Below are 20813 nucleotides of genomic sequence, written 5' to 3'. Positions count from 1 at the left end.
GCTTGGCTGCTAGATTTGCTGCGTGGAGAGCAGGCCGTACAGAATACAGGCCGTACAGAGCCTGGCCGTACAGACCACGTGGCTGCAGGCCGTACAGAGCAGGTGGTTGTAGGCCGTACAGAGCAAGCGGCTACAGGCATTTTGGCGGCTAGTTCAGGCGGCGCTGGCAGGTACGGACAGCATGTACAGTTCCGTAATGTTGGTACAGGCGGCGGCTGTTGTACGACAGCTGACACAGGCGGCAGCTATACAGGCACAGGTACAGGCGGGTACAGTCCTGTTCAGTCCTGAACAGTTGTAGGCAGCACATCATCAACTGCAGGGGGCGCATCATCAGAGTATAGTCGGTGCATCAGTCAGGCAGCTGCAGAGAGAAAAGTACACACAGCTCTGAACATATCAATCTTTCTTTCTTTCCAGTGGCTTATGTCTGTTGCAGAGTTGTTTCATCTGGCCCTTTGTGAGAGGAAGAGTATGGCAGTTTGAAGGGTGGAAACAAAGATTGGACAGTGGATGTGTATTTGAGCTGAGTTTGAAACCATGTTCTCATGGAACAGCCAGATGTGTGCTCAAGACTACCCTGTTGAATTGTCTTGGTTGATTAGAGGGAAGCACAGTGTGTTGCTTTTGTGGGACACAGATTTGTGTGTGAATCCTCTGTGCTAAGAGGTCTTGAGGGCTGCCAGATTGGACATGCAGATTTACTCTCCTGGACTGGCTTTGTTGTACTCAGTTATACATTTCATTGAATTTAAATAAAGAAATACCAAAAGGGGCACCAAGATTTGGGGCCAACAGGTGTCGATTTCCTTTCAGTTCTGGAGCATTCTAGCTCGTGTTAATTTGTTATTTATTTGGACTACAATTGGAAGGGTGACTGCTAGTCTACCGCACTTTGGTTTCTACCAGAGGCCGGTTTCAAGGTTCCGCTGCCGGGACACATCATCAACTTTCTTAAGGGGGTGAGCTCGTGGTTGACTCGAGGAAAGTCATTGCTGAAAAATTCAGCAACATGTCAGACACAGAACACGAATATTTTTATGATGAAGAGGAAGAGCAAGAGACCTCTCTTGAGAGAAATGAATCTGAGGATATTCTTGCAGGAGAACAGGCTGCAGATGATGCACAATATGAGGATGTAACACAACCAGAAGATATGCCTAGTAAAGAGGAAGATGATGCTCAGTTTAAAAATCGTTTGGCAGGTGTAATGGATGTGTTTATGCAGCTCACTCAAAGTGAGAAGTTTGCTGAATTTATGAGATCCCGTTCTGAGCTTGAAAAGAAGAAGAACAAAGTGCATTCTAAGAACCCACCTCAGGGCAATAGTGGTGCCTTCCCGCAGGATCCATCTTTTGGACAGTTTCCGAACATGCAACATGCTTTTGGTGTCAACTCACAGAGTTCCTTTTTTGGACAGCCATCTATTCCACAGCAGTCTATGCATCCAGGCTATTTTGGTGGTGGCTCTGTGTTCCAATCCATGACTGGGGGTTATCCTCAGGGAGGGATGGGTATTCCAGGGAATTTTGGAGCTAGTTTTCAGCCTGGTATGCAAGGGAATATGTATGGTGGTATGCAGTCCGGAATGCAAGGAAACACGTTTGGGGGCATGCAGCTTGGAATGCAAGGAAACATGTATGGGGGCATGCAGCCCGGTATGCATAGTGGTATGTTTGGAAACATGGCTGGAATGTATGGAATGCCAGGTGTGGGAATTGGTAATGTTGATCCTATGATGGGCATGAATGCTGGGGGTAGCAATCTTGTGAAGCCACTTCCTTACGATAATCTAATGCCTATGGGTAAGGCGAAGGATTATAAGGAAGGGGGAGCTGCTGTGAAATTTGACACATTCAGTGGGGCCAAAGATAAGCTAAAGGCACTTACCTTTTTACAGCAGTTTGATGCTGCTTTTTCTGGTGGTAATTACACGGAGTCCTCTAAGGTGAGAAAAGCCGCGACTTTTCTCAAAGGCAATGCATTGCAGTGGTGGTCCACTCTTCTTTTACAGGACATAGCACCATCTACTTGGGTACAGTTTAAGCAAGTGTTCTCTTCCGTATGGCTCACATCTACTTTTGAGGTGGATGTAATGACAACATGGCACAAGTTGGATGCATCAAAGTGTGAAAATCTTGAGGATTATAATAAGAAGTTTTGGGAAGCTTTACTCCCAGTTACTTCTTATCGTGCAGTGCCTTTGTCTGAGCAGGTGGAGAAGTATTGTTGTGGGCTGCCTAAGGAAGTGCGTGACTATTGCATAAAGACTCGAGTAACAAATATGTCACAGATGATAGAGAATGCTATGACAGCAAATGCGTTACTCACTGGGGTCTCATCTGGATTTAAAGGAAGTAAAAGCTCAAGCAAGAAATCTGAAAAGTCAGGGCATGCTTCGCGTGATGTAAAAGGGTCTACAGAGAAGCGGTATAAGAAGTTACCAATGCCCAAGAGAACTCCTGAGGAGAGGCAAGCTTTGATGGATGCTCGGAAATGTTTTTACTGTACAGAGGAGGGACATATGTCTTTTAATTGTCCCAAGCGAAAGTCCCAAAAGGACTCTGACACTAAAGGGGATCCCAAGTCTAAGAAACCAAAACCTTCTGCAGGGTTAGTTCCCGATCTTGTTGGGGAACAGCCAGGTGGTGAAGAGACTGACTTGTGCAGGGCATGGGGCAAAGTGAGAGATCAAAATGCCTTGATTTTCTTTGACACAGGTGCTAGAGCCAACTTTATTTCACCAGATTTGGCTGGCCGATTGGGGATTCGTGCGGAGGAGATAGGGCCTTTGTATGAGGCTAATATGGCTTGTCTTGGGTATGCAGAACCCGTCACTCCTATTATTGGGAAGCTCAGGCTTCATGTGCAGGGTTATGTGGACAGCGAGAAGTTTTTCATCATGCCACTTGATGGATGTGATGTTTTGTTGGGTATGCCATGGTGCCATAGAGTACATGCAGTGGTGGATACATACAATACGAAGATTACTTTGACTCATAGAGGGAAAGAACATATTTTGGATGTAAAGCTAAAAGGGGAATCTGTTCCTATTGTATCAGCTTCGGCAATTTCATCAGTAATGAAAAAGCATCTTTCCGTGTACTTGATTTTTGTAAAGGATGCAAAAGATAATGAGTCTAAATCTAATTTGTCTACATTAGATAAAGACAGGACTGATTTCTTATGTGAGTTCCAAGATTGTTTTTCCGAGTCATTGCGAGGGAAACTTCCTCCGGAAAGGCCAGAAGATCATGCTATTGATCTAATCCCGGGGAGTGCTCCATCAAATAGACCGCCGTACCGTGTTAGTGCAGCCCAACAAGAAGAAATTATGAGTCAGGTATAGGAGCCGATTCAGCCTAGCTCATCACCCTTTTGCTCACCTGTGCTCTTAGTGCAAAAGAAAGATGGTTCTTGGCGCATGTGTATTGATTACAAGGCGCTGAACAAGAATACCATCAAGAATCGACTCCCTATTCCGAGGATCGATGACATTTTGGACCGCTTACAGGGCTCCATAGTCTTTAGTCGGATAGACTTGAAAAGCAGGTATCATCAGATACGTATTAGACCCGAGCATGTGCATAAGACAGTATTTCGAACCACTTTTGGGTTATATAAGTTGTTGGTTATGCCCTTTGGTTTGACAAATGCACCTGCCACATTTAATAGAATGATGGACAGGATTTTCCGGCCTCATGTCCAATGTGATGCATGTGGAAACAGCATTGGGGTAGTTCTCATGCAAGAAGGACATGTGATAGCCTATGAGAGTCGAATATTGCAGCATGCCGAGAAGCATTTACAAGTTTATGAGAAAGAGATGTTGGCTGTAATTCATGCTCTTTCTACATGGAAACACTATTTGCTTGGGTCTGATTTCACTGTGCAGACAGATCATCAGACCTTGCGTTATTTCCTCATGCAAACTAAACTTTCTGAGAAGCATATGCGATGGGCCAACTTTTTGTCTATGTTCCACTTCCAGATTGTGCATGTGGAAGGCAAAAAGAATGTTGTGGCAGATGCTTTGTCACTCAAGCCACAGGTCTCAGCAGTTTCACTTGCTTATCATCATGAGCTTGATGAGATGAAAGAGCAGTATGCCCATGATGAGGACTTTGGAAGGTTGTATGATTACCTATTCCAGATAGACCATGGGAGAGCATTGCCATGGATTTTATATTTGATCTTCCACATACACAAACGGGAAATGATGGCATTTGGACTATCATATGCAGGTTCAGTAAGCAGGCTCATTTCATTCCCGTGCGTAAGACGATCAAAGTTGATCATATGGTGAAGTTGTTCATGGCGAACATCTTCAAGTATCATGGCTTGCCTTCGTCTATCATTAGTGACCATGATCCACGGATGATGAGTTTATTCTGGAGAGGGTTGTTTGACAACATGGATACAACTCTCAAGTTTTCATCTTCATTTCATCCACAAATAGATGGTCAATCGAAAGAGGCTAATTCTACAGTGTTAGATCTTCTTAAGTGTTATGTGTCAGAGCACAAGCAACAATGGGAAAAGTATCTTCCTTTGGTGGAGTTTGCTTATAACAACACTGTCCATACCTCGACGGGCAAGGCGCCTTTTGAGATTGTGGAAGGAGGGAAGAAAGTACCACCCATTTTGCACACAAAGGATAAGATCTTTGAGGCTGATCAGTATGTGGAGAACATGGATGAAGCGTATCGGAGAGTTAAGTTGGCACTCCAGAAAACTCAACAAAAGCAAAAGAAAGCAGCAGACCGTCACAGACGTGCATTAGAGTTTGCATTGGGTGATTGGGTTCTTTTGCGATTTGAAAAAGTTAGGCTCAAGAAGATGAAGGGTAAAGAGCGCTTATTCCCTAAGTTGAGCATGCGCTATTATGGACCTTTTCAGGTATTGGAAAAGATTGGTGAGGTGGCCTATCGCTTGAAGCTACCAGATCACTGGAGAGTTCACAATGCATTTCATGTGAGTCTACTTAGACCTTTCCATGGGGATGTACCTGAGGATGTATCAGATGAGGCTCAGCCGGAAGTTGAGGAACTTGATGAGGTTCTTATTCCAGAGCAGATACTGGCACATAAGGAACGAAAGGTACGAGGTAAAGTTTTCCGTCGCTATCTTGTGAGGTTCAAGAACTATTCACCGATGGATGCGAAATGGATGGAGGAAGGTGACTTAACAGATTCACCTCAGGTTTTGCAGCTTTATCTCGATGCCTTTGAGTTGGAGCGACTCTTGTTATGGCTCATTCAGGTTCAGTAGAGCACGGGTCTGGAGCATTGCCTGATGCTCAAAAGGGGGGTAGCACCTCCACTCCCTTGATACAGACAGGCTGTACGAACTGGTACAGGCAGGTACAATCCTGTTCAGTCCTACAGACAAGCTGTTGCAAGTATAGACTGGTACGGTCAGTCCCTCTGGTGCAAAACCACGCCTTAAAATTGGTAAGCTCTGAACATATCAATCTTTCTTTCTTTCCACTGGCTTATGTCTGCTGCAGAGTTGTTTCATCTAGCCCTTTGTGAGAGGAAGGGTATGGCAGTTTGAAGGGTGGAAATAGAGATTGGACAGTGGATGTGTATTTGAGCTGAGTTTGAAACCATGTTCATGGAACAGCCAGATGTGTGCTCAAGGCTGCCCTGTTGAATTGTCTTGGTTGATTAGAGGGAAGCACAGTGTGTTGCTTTTGTGGGACACAAATCTGTGTGTGAATCCTCTGTGCTAAGAGGTCTTGAGGGATGCCAGATTGGACATGCAGGTTTACTCTCCTGGATTGGCTTTGTTGTACTCAGTTATACATTTCGTTGAATTTGAATAAAGAAATACCGAAAGGGGCGCCAAGCTTTGGGGCCAACAGGTGTCGATTTCCTTTTAGTTCTACAGCATTCTAGCTCCTGTTAATTTGTTATTTATTTGGACTACAATTGGAAGGGTGACTGCTAGTCTACCGCACTTTGGTTTCTACCAGAGGCCGGTTTCAGTAGATGGTGTAGGGTAGGAAGAAAATCTTCCTTGGGCCCAAAGGGAAGGGACTGTTCTTGAGCACTTCTGAGGCTGCCTTCTCTACGTCAAAGTCTACTTGGAAGAACCCTCTTCCAAGTAGCCTTCCATCTTTAAAATGGAGCGCGAAATCGGAAGGCAACACCGCTAGTACCTAGTCACGGACTTGGACACGAGAAGGGTGAGAGCCAAAGATTTTTCCAATACGTGTCTTCTTGGAGTCTTTCTCAATTTCGGCGAAGAGGTCACAATCTCGTCTTGTAAAAACTGGATGGTTCGCCTGGCCAGAGGGGATTGATTAGCCATGATGCCAATTTTAAAAAAAAAGACCGACTTGAAACCTAATTAAGAGTTACCGTTCTTGAGCAAGGCGAAGGAAAGGGTAGCGAAGAGGACGGGTGGCAAAAGAGGAGGTCGGGCAGCATGGGCAGCAGTGGAAAGGGCAATACGGGCAGTAGGAGCTGCGGACTGGATAGGGAGAGCCAAGCAACTGCCCCCCAAGTCACGTGCATGGCGTGGCCACTCAATTTGCCCATAAGTTGGGCTATACAAACCCAAATCTGCTATGCAATGCTACATCCCCATAAACAATGCTGTACAGTCTCAAAATCTGCCGCACATCTAGGGTAGGTAGGTGTTACACCGAAAACCAATCTCCACTGATTGGTGGGGAGACCATAATGTAAAAATAACCAAAAGAATGAGAGATCTGGCTCCTTCTGTATGAATGCCAAAGCCTATGCCAATATCTGCATTGTATCACTGGAGAGATATCATAACTCTCCCAATGAGGCCTAAGAGTAGGGATTCTATGCATCTGTCGAGCAAGGAGAAGGCTGGCATTCCGAACCGTGAAATTGAAAGGCTTTTCAATAGATCAAAAGCATCAATCCACTCCCACTCTCCTGGATCCCACTGAAGATATCTGATAGGACTACCACCATATAGCCACAAACACCAAGAGCCATGAGTCACTATCTGAGGAGAAGGGTCAATGAACCAATGCTTCCCCGAATGACCAACAATCCTCACTGGACTAAGCCTAGTATCTAGGATGATCCCCTCCATGCTGCATCTCCTCAATCTCCCTCTAGGCATGATAGAGTAGATGATGCAATCTGAATCCTCCTGGACTAGGAGAGCAATGACCTGCAGAGGTATGCCTATCCTCGAAAAGACTCCCTGCCAACTCGGATAATAGTCTCCATGAAAGGTCCCAGAGAGCCACTCATGCGGAATAGCTGCATCAATCTAATCAATACATATGCAAGAGCCCCTAAGATGCTGAATGGATATAGCTCTCCGATCCTCCAGAAGACTCTTAAAGGTCTTCCAAGCAAAAATTGTGTATGCACATCTCTCCCATCTTGACCACTGCATGTAACGAGATGCACCAAGTGGCCGACGGGCTACATCCCTGATAAACTCGTTCCACATAATAGGTTGTCGGTCAGCCTCATCCAAAGACCTAGGAAGCCTTTGTCACAAAAATGGTCTTATGCTTCTCCATGCTCTGACAATGGCTGCAATAAGAGGGAAGATAGTGCCCTAATATCAGCCTCTGTGAACAAAAACCATGTGCTGGGCAGCCAGTCTTTCCCAACATAGGTGTACATCCGGAAATCTGAGACAAGAAAAAATCCTTCCAAGGCTTAGTACCTGGTAGGAAACCTCTCACCACAAGTTTGCAGAGCAATGCCCTGCACTGAACATCCGGATCAATAATATCCAGTCCCCCCTCTCGTTTGGGCTGAATAAATATGAGCCAAGCTACCCTGGCATGAGTGTATGTGGTGCCATCCAAACCCAACCAAAGAAAATTGTGGATCAATCTCCACAGCTGACCAATGCACGCACCAGAGAAGCACCAACAAGAGGCAATAAACCAAGCCGAGGCAAGCAATACCTGATTAGCCACCAAAGCTCGAGGCTAAAACTAATCTCCTAGAGCTCCAATGAAGAAGCTTCTTCCGGATGCTCATAAGTACCGGAGCAAACTGCTCTGTAGGAGTAATATCAACACCAACCTAGCATCCCAAATATCTAGCAATGCATCCTCTACTGATCCAAGTAAAACCAAGCTTTGCACCCCAAGCAACTCTCAGTGAGTCACTAATCCAAAAACCAACAGAAATGTGCCAATTAATGAGTGCCCCTACTGCCAAACAAAACTCTTCCTGTGCTACCGGGAAGGAACATAACCATGTGTAAGGCGTCCAAGAACATGGCTATGTCATCAGCTAACTCAAAGTCAACAAGCTCCTCTTGACTACGAAGAGGCAACCTCAATCCAGAAATGCCAGCAGTGGAGCGGAGGAAGATGCTCATGGCCTCTGCAACTATAATATATAATAATGGGGCTAAAGGGCAACCCTGCCATACTGAGCAAGAAATCTGAAACCTTTCTCCTCTATTGACATCACGATACATGCATGAAACTCCCTTGATCCATCTTTGAGAAAAACCCATATGGCTAAGAGTACCCTCAAAGAAATCCCAATCAACTATATCATAGGCCTTCTCAAAATCCAAGAGCAGAATGGCTAAAGATTGATTGCTCACTTTGGCCCATTCCACAGCCTCCCAAAACGAGAAAATGTTATCAAAGATGCTCCTTCCGTGTAAGAATCCATTCTGAGTATCATGAATGACATCCTACAAAATTGGCTACAATCTGATGCTCACAGCCTTAGCAACAATCTTATATGCAGTCCCAAGTAAGGTGATAGGTCTCCACTGGCCAATCAATGTCTTATCCCCACTCTTAGGGATAAGACAGATAAGCCCCTCAGTGAGAGAAGAAGGCATAGAACCTGTGTCCCACATCTCCTGGAGAGCCAATGTGATATCACCCCTAATATCATCCCAAAAAGTAATGAAAAAACGGGGGAGAGGCCATCCTTCCTTGGACACTTACCATGAGGTATGGCATGAAGAGCAGGACAGAACTCCTGCATAGAAAGAGGGGCATCCAGAACGGCACGCATCTCCTCAATGATCAAATGTGGCATCGCATTCCAAACCTTCCTCTGTGCCCTGTGTCTCAAATCATAATGCGGCTCAGCACTAGGAAGCTGGTGATAGAAATCAGTTGCAATCCGTCTAACCATAAGAGAATCTGAGTGAAGAGTGCCATGTGAATCCTGCACTGCCTGACACTATCTCTTGCATGAGATGGACCGTGAGTAGCAAAGAAATGTTTGTTGCAACTGCCACCCATCTGGGTCCAAAAGGATTCCTGGGCATGGTAACGGTACTCCGCACGTTGCTCAAGAGAGTGATGAAGTTCCGCCCCAATAGTACATAAAGAATGTGCAACCCATTGAGCATGAGGATGTTTCTCATGCTCTTTCTGTAAAGTAGCCAGTCTACGTCTAATAGCCCTTTCTAAATCCAAGGCCTCTTGCCTCTTAGACAAGGCACATGTGTGATAACATTCACTAATATTACAAAGAGCAGAGGCCAAACTTTGCGAGGCCTGCAAGAAATCATGAGATCTCCAAATACCAAGCATACGACGAGATAGTTCTGCATCTGAGAACAAATGATTAAGGATGCATACATGGGGTGCTGATCCATGGTAACTTGGATCTCGAATGCATAAAACCACTGAGAAGTGATCCAATTTAGAGGTGCCTGTAGCAATAAAAGTATGCCCCCCTCTGTCTAGCACCCAATCATCCACATAAAATCTTTCTAACCGTTCTTAAATCCATCTTACATCCCTTCTCCTGTTATACCATGAATAAAGAAGAGTGGATGGTCTCCTCGAAATGTCATCCTCATGCCAACAATCTTTGCCATGAATGGAGAGTATAAACCTCTCCCAAGACGCTCTTTCAAGAGAATGCACCAAGCCCTCATGTCCACCTCTTTTATCCATTGGCATCTCAACCATGTTAAAATCCCCACCAATAATCTAGTGGTCGGCAAGAGGCATCAGCGTAGTGAGAGATTTCTAGAAGACAATCCTCTCACCTCTATGGTTAGGACCCTAAAGGTTGAGAATACCGATGCGTGTAGTACCCTGCATAAGGAGGATCCATTGAGCTCTCGCAGGCAAAATGACACCATGTCCAATGATGCAAGGCAAGATCAAAGCTGAAACAGAGATACAGACACCACCTTTGGTACCAACAGCTGGTGACCAAAAGGTGTGTCCCAAGAGAAGCTTGTCTGATCTCCCATACTGGCTAGCATCCAATTTATGCTCTTGCAAGAGCAATACATCCATAGGTCCACCTGTAACTGTAACTGCACAATGAAGCTGAGTTTTGACAATTTGTTTCCGCCGACATGGAAAAAAGCCCCCAAGACCCTAGATGTTCCAGGAGAAAATCCTCATAAGGACTCAAAGTAGGAACGACCAGATCTCATGGTCAATGAAGGACCCCCTTTAGAGACGAAAGTACATCTCGCATAGGTAAGGGAAGGAAAATCCGCCTTGCTTTTACCTTAACTGTAGTTTGTTTTCTCTATGAGTTTTTTTTTAATTAAGAAAATGATCAACTTGTAAGGGAATCTTTTATAGCACAATACTTCAACTCAGATTGCACAACAGAGATGGAGAACAATATTGTATTATTGATGTGATACAATGGATAGATGGCTAAGTCCCACACCTATGTGCTCCTATAAAGGAAGCTTTGATGGCTACTATGGAACTACTAAGATGGGAGGCTTATGCTGATAGAGAATGAAGATTGTGTGTGTACTACCTGCATTTTTAGGAGCTAAGAGTAAGAGAAAAATAGGATTTCTATGGTTCTTTATCAAAACATGCTATCGTTTTTTAAGTTTCTCCTTTTCTTTTTAAAAAAACTCTACTGCTGAGAGCAAACTTTTGAGCGTATGCACGCATGCCTTACATGAGGTTATACTTTTTTTTTGGTAAATCCATGAACAGTATATTATCAATGAAATTTACATGAGAGTCTCCAAAATGGAGAGCCTCAACGGGAAATCAGAGGCAAAGAGAAACTATTTCCAGGCATGACTGATGAAGATCTCCTTGGTGGCAAGCATCATAAAAACAGATTGCCGTAAGGAGCTTCTAAAATACTGATAAGATTGCAAAAAAGGTTTCCCAAAATATCTCATGTTGTGATCCTGCCATATGGTCCAGAAAGCCCAATATCTGACCCAGTACAAAAGTAAAGAGTAATGGACCGTGGTTGTAGGGAGTCTGCCAAAAAGCCAAAAGTGTTTCCCAAAAAAAGTGTTAGGGAAACGAAGGCGAAGTAACATGGAAATTTTGCGGATGAAGGCCTTAGTGCTGGAGCACGTCCAAAACAAATGAGGCACCGTTTCAGAAGGGGCCATGCATCGAAGACAAGAAGCAGATGCAATCCTTCGTTTAGCAAGAGTGACCCCCACAGATAAGGAACCTGTAAGACAACACCATAGGAAAAGCTTTTTCTTGAGAGGCAATTTACTCCTCCATAAATTGCGAAGATTCTTTCGCCACCAAGCAAGTGATTTTGTCATATGCCAAAGAGAATTAGCATGTGAATGAATCCATGGTGATGGCTGGAGGAAAGAGTATGTCGTCCTAACCGTTAGGTCAGAAAGAATAACAGGACGAGAATTTGAGCCCACCGGGTGTAACTGCCAATCCTGTAATCTGTCCCTGTTAGATAAAGGAGGGATGGGAAGAAAAGGCTGCAGCAAGTCAGCAATTTTCCTCCAAATGAACCTATGATGCATGGCTAGTGGATAGGAAGCCATAGCCTGAGGGAAGGAAAGCATTTGACCAGTAGCATCAACAACATCATTTATGCACCTAGTCCCCAATTTGCTAAGATTGTATGCCCGAATCGGCTCTTGCAAGGCCAATGGAGAATCAAAAACAGCACTCTAGTAAATGCTTTCCTGCCGAAGGGAATTGGCATGAGACAAAAGGAAGGGTGCCCAATGAGCATGCGAAAGGACCTGTTTCCAATCGCAAATAAGTGAAGTAGCAAAAGGGCAGCCCGGGATAGAACCTACAAATCTGCCCAAAATGACCTCCCAGTGATCAGTGATCCATGCACCATGTGCAGAAGTACGTAAGTTCGTGCACATGGTTGCAAGCATATGAGTCCATGGCTGCGTCTGACGAAAAAAGGTGAGTAGGAGAGGAATTTTCCTTGCCAAGACATGATGCGCAATATTCAGCACATTCAATCCGCCATGCATCCTCGGGGAACAAACTTTTGCCATCCGCATAAGTCTTAAAGCTTTAGCAGAAGACTTTGTTTTCCATAACAGCTCCATAGCTTGAGACATGAAAGCAGAAGTGTCCTGAGAGGTCCAATGTATCAAAGGCAAATAGTACTGAACATAGGCCATGATAATCGACTGGACAATCCGGAGCCTAACATGGAGTGGCCAGGTGGAGAGCTTCCAGTAGTGGAGCTTGGCATGAAGTTTGTCAAAAATCCACTTTAACTGTTGTTTCCTAGTGATGTACCAGCCAATAGGGTAACCAAGATGGCGGACCACATCATAGGGCTGCATAATGTGTCCGGGCCATAAAAGAACATGCCAATCATATAAATGCAGAGGTATGAGGCTGGATTTGTCAAAATTGACATGCAGGTCAGCAGCCATGCCATATATAGAGAGAGTGTCCATAAGAGTCTTCAACTGCTGTGGAGAATTATGCTGCATAAAGAAGGAGTCATCTGCATATGCCTGAGCCATAAAGGGAGGGGCTCCAGGAATCTGAAGACCAATGAGAAGGTCCTGTGCGGTAAGATGATCCAAGTATCTGAGAAGTGGGTGAGTGGCAATGGCATATAAGAGGGCACTGAGTGGACACCCTTGTCTGACCGAACGACCCAAGGACCAAGATTGAGAAAGATGATTGCCAAGGATGCATTGGGTTGTAGAGTCAGCATACAAGCAGTAGATGACATTAGCCATTTTTGGCCCAAATCCCATCTGAGCCATTGTCTGTGAGATAAAATCCCAGTTGACCGTGTCAAAAGCTTTAGCAAAGTCCACTTGCATAATAAAAACATCCTAGTCAGAATATTTTGCATATTCAATAGCCATGAGAGCATTGCCAATATTATCATGGATCTGCCGCCTAGGAACAAAGCCATATTGCAAGGGATGCAGACCCTCATAAAGCACTTGGTGAAAACGGTGCACCAGAATTTAGCAAAGAGTTTGTAAAGTTACATGAGGTTATACACTCAATTACACCCATGGGTGTCAAAGTACCTTATGCATGCATACCTTAATGTGAGGTTATATACTTGATTACAGCCCTGGTTGTCACAATACCTTAGATTTCTAGTGGCCTTTTTTCTTTCAAATCATATAGCATCTATATTTATCATAATTTGTACTAGAAGTCATTAACTAAATTAAACTTTCAATGAGACCGAGTCTCTTAATTGTAAAAAGTAACGAACTTATGGGCTTGAAATGACTTCAAAGCTCTTACCTTGGGAAGAATAGCTATTAGACTTTTTTTAAAACATTATTATTGAATCTTAACATGGCTTCCTTGAACAGATAGTCAATGTATCATTATGTGGGGAAAATACACAATTCGACTCAATGCTAGCTGTTTATGAGAAGAAACTCTCCACAAGCGGAAGCTCAATAAACCTTGTAAAAGTGGCTTGCAACGACGACTTTTGCATGGCTGCATCTGCCCTGTCTATGATTACACTCCTTAAAGGTCATGTTTATATATTTGTGAGTGCAACCAACCATGACAACTTTATGGATCTCTTGTGAGCATCGTTTTCAGCTCAAAAGTGGTCTTATATTCTGAATTTATGTTATTTTTTAGTTTTTTCAAAACAAAGTAAATATAGGACAACAATAGGCTTAAGCATGTCTTTCTTCAAAGCCTCCTTAAGTGTTTGTAATGTTGCTTCAGGGGAATTGGAGTTTTTTTTGTGTCTTAGTTTTGGGCCGTGCTCCCAGAGCTGCCAAGAGGGGTGGTTGGTAACTTTTTTCTGGAAAAGAGACTTCTATTAAGTATGAAAAAGTTCACAAGAAGGGAGATTTCAGACCAAGCAAGGGGGAAATCTCAACCAATCTTCTGCCATGTCCTGCCAGCAAGGTCCCATATGAGAGAGAGTGAAAAAGATGCCATGATCCCATTCTCTCATGAATTGGTACGTTTTCTCTCTACAGCCCTCGAAGATCCATGAATCCTGGCCCAAAGTGGCCATGAGCGTGTGGATAATATCATACCGAATCCTACAAATGCACTGTGTATCATAAGCCAAAGTGCCCTCCATGGTCTCAGTGCATCGAGCCTTGCAGATGTGCCAAGCTATGATGCTAGCAATGATCTCCCATGCAGTGTCCAATCTTTGTGCTGGTGGTACGTAGCCTGACTCTGTCATGTCTTGAAGACGGCACCGCCGACCCACCCCCTGGGTAACCCGCATGACCATATCTCTATCGTGTTCCCTTCAAACCTGAGTTGTGGGCCCGACTGTTTCAACCAAGAAATAGCACCCCAAAAAATGTAGGCATCCCTCCTCATCCTCCCAAAAAGGTGTGCTATTACAATCCAAATGCTCTGTGCATGCCTGCACCCCCATAAGCAATGGTAGAGTGTCTCTAAAGCTCGTGCACATCTCGGACAAGCTGGGCTAGCACCAATGACCAATCTCCACTGGTTGGTGGCAAGGCCACCATATAGAGAAAGCTAAATAAAAGAGGAAATCTTTGTTTCCCTGTACGCGTGCCACAAGCACCACCCAAAATCTCTGAATGTCAAGGGTGATCCCATAAGCCTCCCAATGAGGTCTAAAAGTAGGGACTCCCTGGATTTGTCCCACAACCAGGTGTCTGGCATTCCACACAGTGTAACTGAAGAAGGGCATGTTTTTTTTATGGGGCTAAAAGCATCCCTCCACTCCCACTCACCGGGGTCCCAGTGCAGGTATCTCTGATAAGATACCCATCATATAGTCAGAGGCTCCAAGAGTCCGTAATCATCCCTTGAGAGGGATCAATATAGATGTGCTTCCCTGCCCTGCCCACCACCACTCTCACCGGCCGGACCATCGGACCCTCAATGATATCCTGCCCAAGACTTCTCTCCAAGAGCCATCTATCCTGAATGGAGTAAAAAACCGGTACATCATCCTCACCTGAAGTGTGAAGGCACATGACCTGAAGAGGTACCCCTATCCCTGAAAATACCCCAAACCATAAGTGATGAGGCCCTTCCACGAAGTTCCCTGTGATCCAGTGGTTGGGTATGGCTACATTCATTTGCATAATGCTCTAACTAGTGCCTCTCGAGTGCTAGGTGCGAAGCATTCTCTCATCCTCCATGAGACTCATGAACCTCTTCCAATCCAACACTAAAGGGAGAAGAACCGCCCAGGCAGCCCACTGGATATGCATGGCGCTAGAGGTGGAGCTTTGTTCATTCGTCATTCTTAGTCAATGTTTGTGCTTTAACTCAAATGCAAAGACTTTAATTCTTGTTTAAAAAAATTCATAAAATGTCGTATGAACTAAAGTGTATTTTTATGGTTTTTAGATGATCGATGGGTACCAAGGTGACGGGGGTCCTTTTGATTTCTATGTCAACAGTTTGACAGGTACACAAAAATTCTTCAAGTCTCCAAGTTGAGACATCACTTCTAAGTAATGTTTCACTTATCCAACAATAATTCTTTACTTTAACTGTATGACGTTCTACTTTCCCAAAGTAGGAAGCTTTTTCATAAGAAATAGAAAACACATACAACCAAGGTCTTTCTGGAGGGATGCACTCAAATAATAAGATCATTGCTGGTTAATCAAGAATGTGATGGTTCAATACAAAACCAAACCTTGTACCAGACAGCAAGGGGCCATATCTCCACATAGGCACATGAATGCCTCTTGTCTATAAAAGGGGTCCTAGAAGACTCCTGAACTCTTCCAAATGGCTTATAAGTGAGAAAATAGTGATAATGCTTGTGTGTGGAAGGTGTGGTTTCTGTCAATGGCATACATACAAGGACATCCCAACCCTGCAATGCAGTCAGGCCCCAATAATTTCTTACTCAGTATCTATTTGACTAATCCCCCAGTCCACTGTTAAATGGACTGTGTGGAGCACCACATAGTCCATGTGGGGCGCCACATCTAAAGAAATATGGTTCGGAACCTATGACGGCTATGAATTGGCAGCATCATTAGCTATGAAGTAGAAGAAATTTGTGACTTTCGGACTTTTACCAGACTATAATTTTTCCACCAAAAGAAAATCTGTATATCTGGACCACTTGCATACAGCCACTCTCTTCAAGCTGCTGTCCATGCTCATCCTTGATAGACTCATTAAAAGTTGTCCATATGTTTAATTATGAGTAGCAGCAAGATGTCAAAGTCCTCACCTCAATCTGTGCCACACCTTTAACAATTGAGGTAAAGACTTATACTGGTATAATATAAGTCCTCAAGCTAGACCCCCACTCTTTAAGTATCCTCCATGCATAATGGAACGTGGATGATCAGTGATCACCTGAAAGAAGGCAGTGAACTACTGGTTTAGCTAACAGTGATCTATTCTCCAAGTAATCCTCACTCTGGAGTCGTGTGTGGCCATCAGAACCAGAGTCCAGAACATAGATAATTGAAGCAGCCCCCTAAGTTGTCTAACACGAGATTGAAAAGTACCAGTAAGAAGTGATTCACCAAGCTGTACCAAGTAGGACCTGATTTACTACAACTACCATAAAAACTAGATCTAGCTTCATAGAGTTGCAATACACCAACTTCTTTCTGATACTCTCCAAAACAGGTGCAAATGGTTTGGTGGGGCTGATATACACACCTCTAGGATGTAATTATTCCAAAGAATGCTCATTACTGTGTTAGACTGTAGACAAGAAGGAGCTCTCTCTCAAAACATGCTTAAAAGCCTCTTTGGATGTATCTTAAACACTACTTCAGATGGATTGAACAGTATCTGACCACATAATTGAGAATTATTGGATATGGAAGTTTCGAGTGCAATCATTGCCCCCTAGATAGGAAGATCTCTAGATCTGCAAACAATGCTCTCCCAGTAAGTGTCCAGTCTGGATTGATGTGGTTGGAATGACTTTGGTACAAAATCTAAGGAAACAATCTGCATTATTCCTTTGATTTTTGGGTTTTCCTTTATAAAAGACATGAGGCTCCATCTCCCATGAGCCAAGCTACTGTGTCCCAAAGGAGATAAAATGGCTCTCTTTGATGCAATCCTCTGCCATACTATCTGGGTCTCTACTCTAATAGAAATGAAATTCAGGTGGTTGAATTATATGTGGCTCTTTATGATTGATTATAACAAGGATGCATTAACACTAGCCGTTTTGTTTTCGGGAGATAATAAATATGTCTTTCAGAACTGGATTACAACATCTTAATCAAAGCATCCCACAAACCCAACGTGCCAAGGGCCATGTGCATCTATCCAGCTGCACAGTATTCGAGAGAGGAGTACACCACATGCTTATTTATGAATATACATCTCATGACTGTGCAAGGCCTTCCATAACACCTCTGCAGTTCTGCTGAAAAACCCCTCTCAAATAGCCTCCCAACTGAAATCTAAGTCTAGTAGAGAAGAGAAGGCCACCCATTTAGATTGGATGAAAGGGAGCCTGACCTGCTTCCCAGGAAGCTCAATCAACAAGCCCATCTCACTGGAGGAGTTATGCACAAGCCTAACATGTAGGTCTTCAATATGTTCTGGACAGGGTTTTGGCAAGAGGGAAGGGAGAGGGGTTTCCCTGTCTTAGTTGCTTTGGAGAGGAGATTGGGATTGTGAGCCAGTTGTTGATAAATTGGAAAAGTGCCGTATTGTTCTTCCATCCAAGACTCAGGACACTCCCCCAGGGGGTGGCAGGTTCTTCCAAGTGTAGATTCTGTGTTGGGGCATTGGGAGATCGGTAGGGGCTGCGGTTGGGTGCTTGTCGACCTTATTTGAGACGGTTTTGATCACCCTGCGCCCTCTGTCCTGGGGCATTGGGAGAGCGGTAGGGCCTGCGGTTGGGTGCTTTTCGACCTTATTTTAGGGGGTTTTGACCACCTTGCGCCCTCTGTGATGGCCCGTGACAAGTTCCCCTAGACCTACTGCCTCTTAGTGCTCTGATTGAGAGTTGGTTGAGTCACTTTGGTACCTCAGTAATGTCATGTAGGATGTCAGGCCTTCCGCCACTTGGAGCCAGTCAAGTAGTTCCGACTCATCACCATGGGGACAAGGCCTTATTTAGACATGGGCCGAGACGTGGTCGGCTGAGGGTTGGGAGATGAAGTGGGGGCTACTGTGGCACCACAGATCCCTTGGTGTAGACCTCCTAATTTCAGCTCCTGTGATCTGTGCTCTTGGGGAATCCACAAATGGTGAGAACCCAGTCATGTAGTACTCCTGTACTCTAAGCCACAATCGACCAATGAGTAATGAGTAGGGGAGCTTGATCACCACAAAGTTGAGCAAGAATGGGATTCCCTGGATTACTATAGTGACGCCTTCCACTAGGTCTATGGGGGGGTGTTGGCCATCTGGACACAAAAATTGGTTGGTCTCGTTACCTAGAGACCCATTGCATGGAGTGTGAATCATATTGTAACATGCGGAAGCTCTGGGAGTCTTCTTTCAGCCCTAAACACCACTTAGAACATGCTGATGCAAAAACGCAGACAAAAGGGAGAGTAGAGAGAGAGAGAGAGAGAGAGATGCTGGAAATTCAGTATATTTCATATAGTACAAAAAGGTACTCTAGTCTACAGCCCTAGGCTGCCTTGCTAAAAAGGTGAACATCACACAAAACAGTCCCTAACTTGGACCCGTTCCTTAAAGGAATGAATGAATCCTACAATGAGCACATGCCCCTTTTATAGCCCCTTTGGACATCTTGGAGTGCTGGCCAACCGACTCGTCACATAAATCCATAAAGCTGCGCCGCCTGGTCTTCTTGCTATATCTTGATGCGCTTTCAGCCGCCTTGCTATCTGGTACAACCGACGCCTTGTGTAAGCAGATGAAAGTAGCTCCGATGCCTTCCATGCCCTTGCTCCAAGTCCACACTGCGGCGGGCCTTCGCAGAGATACAGGAGCTAGAGATCTTCCATTTCTTCATGAGTAGAGATAGCCCTATCTCATGGCAGCACTTCAGAGAGCCCCGGACACTGACACCCATTGCAGACCCACAGACATGGCACACATCTGTAGAGGGCCTATACCACGCCCCACAGCAGCCACCTATACCTCAGCCACAGGAACCTTGACCTACCACAGCTAGCTTCTTTACCCACTCGATGGTAAAGGAAGCTATCCGCTGCCTACAGCATGGACGGGCGGCCAACCATATGGGCCTACAGGGTGAGCATCTCATTTATGCAGTAGATTCTTTGGCTCCTTTTCTTGCACACCTGTTTAACAGGGCACTAGCAGAGGGTTTGCCTACGGAGTGGACGATGCACACCATTGTGCTGATCCACAAAACAGGGGATATGCTCGATTCGAGCAACTACAGGACGGTTATGGTTGGCCACGTGTTGGCCAAACTCTATGGTGCAGTGTTGGAGCAAGAGCTTAGCTTATATGCTGAGCAAGCAGGTTTACGCTCAGTAGGGCAGGCAGGCTTCAGGAGAGCTTTCTCTACCACTGACCATGTATTCACTTTGAGATGTATGATTGATCAAGCCAAAGTGAGGAAGAGAAAGCTCTATTGCTGCTTTGTGGATTTTCGCAAGGCATTTGACACAGTACCACGAGAGGCTTTTTCAGCGCCTGCAGTCTCTTGGCATACCAGCAAATATGACATGGGGCATCTATGCATTATATGAGCAGGTTTTTGGGCGAGTCAGATGCAAGTTTGGTTATCACTTTCGCTGCATATTTTGACATGGTATCAGAGCCCTAGGCTCGTGATAGATCTTGGGAGTTTTCTGAGCAAGAGGGGGACTAGTTAGATTGCTGATTGGTGGACTGTTTTGGACTGTTCGGGAAGAGAAGGTGCAAGAGGAAGGCGGGCTAAGGTGCTGGACAGCCACTTGCAGGTTTTAGTTTTTTTTTTCCCACCCACCCACCCTTTTCAGTTTCATCCCCAAGATGGCAGATTTACTAGAGATGGCTGAGAAGCACGTGAAGATTCCGACTCTCCCCCCCACGTTCCCTGTGGACCGTCAGTTGGACGGGAACAATTACGGCATCTGGAAGGTTATGATGGAGTCTGTGCTGGAGTCATATGACCTTGCTGATTTCATCGTCATTGGGGTTCCACGGCCGGAAGCAGAGGAAGGGGAGTTACTGTCAATGAAGAAGGACCGAGAGGCACAGGCACACATGTAGGATCGTGTCAACGCCAGAATCTGGTCATTTATTTTCCTCAACGGCACACCACAAGTGATCAATCATGTAAAGCACATGACACACAAAGCCAGACTTGTGGCTAAAGGTTATGCTCAGCGGCCAGGCATCGACTACGAAGATACCTTTGCACCAACACCACGGATGTCCACGATTCGGACCATTCTTGCCCTTGCTTCTTCTCAGAGGTGGCCCGTGTATCAAATGGATGTAAAATCTGCGTTCCTTAATGGTGACCTGCAGGAGGAGGTGTATGTTGAGCAGCCTCCAGGCATTATTGTTCCAGGATCAGAAGGGATGGTTTACAGGTTACGTAAGGCCTTGTATGGTCTTAAACAGGCTCCCAGGGCTTGGAATCAGAAGATTGATTCCTTTGTTCGGATTGGATTTCAGAGATCGGTTGCAGATCCTAACCTGTATCTCTTTCGGGAACGCAGCATGGTCACGATTATCATCCTTTATGTGGATGATCTCATTCTCACCGGCG

At 44.9% G+C, this 20813-nt stretch overlaps 1 protein-coding gene across 1 annotated transcript in view; it reads left to right on the top strand.

The window, feature by feature from the left end:
* Positions 1 to 20813, top strand: part of LOC147605212 (uncharacterized) — a 227846-nt gene that overhangs the window by 194206 nt on the left and 12827 nt on the right. Inside the window, exons 12-13 of the mRNA XM_086794043.1 lie at positions 13516 to 13701; positions 15518 to 15578. Of these exons, the coding sequence (XP_086650169.1) occupies positions 13516 to 13701; positions 15518 to 15578 (247 nt within the window). The remainder of the gene's footprint in view (positions 1 to 13515; positions 13702 to 15517; positions 15579 to 20813) is intronic.

Source organism: Cibotium barometz, chromosome 60 (genome assembly GCF_041138505.1).
Source record: "Cibotium barometz isolate CiBa-2024 chromosome 60, ASM4113850v1, whole genome shotgun sequence".
Lineage (NCBI taxonomy): Eukaryota > Viridiplantae > Streptophyta > Polypodiopsida > Cyatheales > Cibotiaceae > Cibotium > Cibotium barometz.
This window is presented reverse-complemented; position numbering and strand designations above follow the sequence as displayed.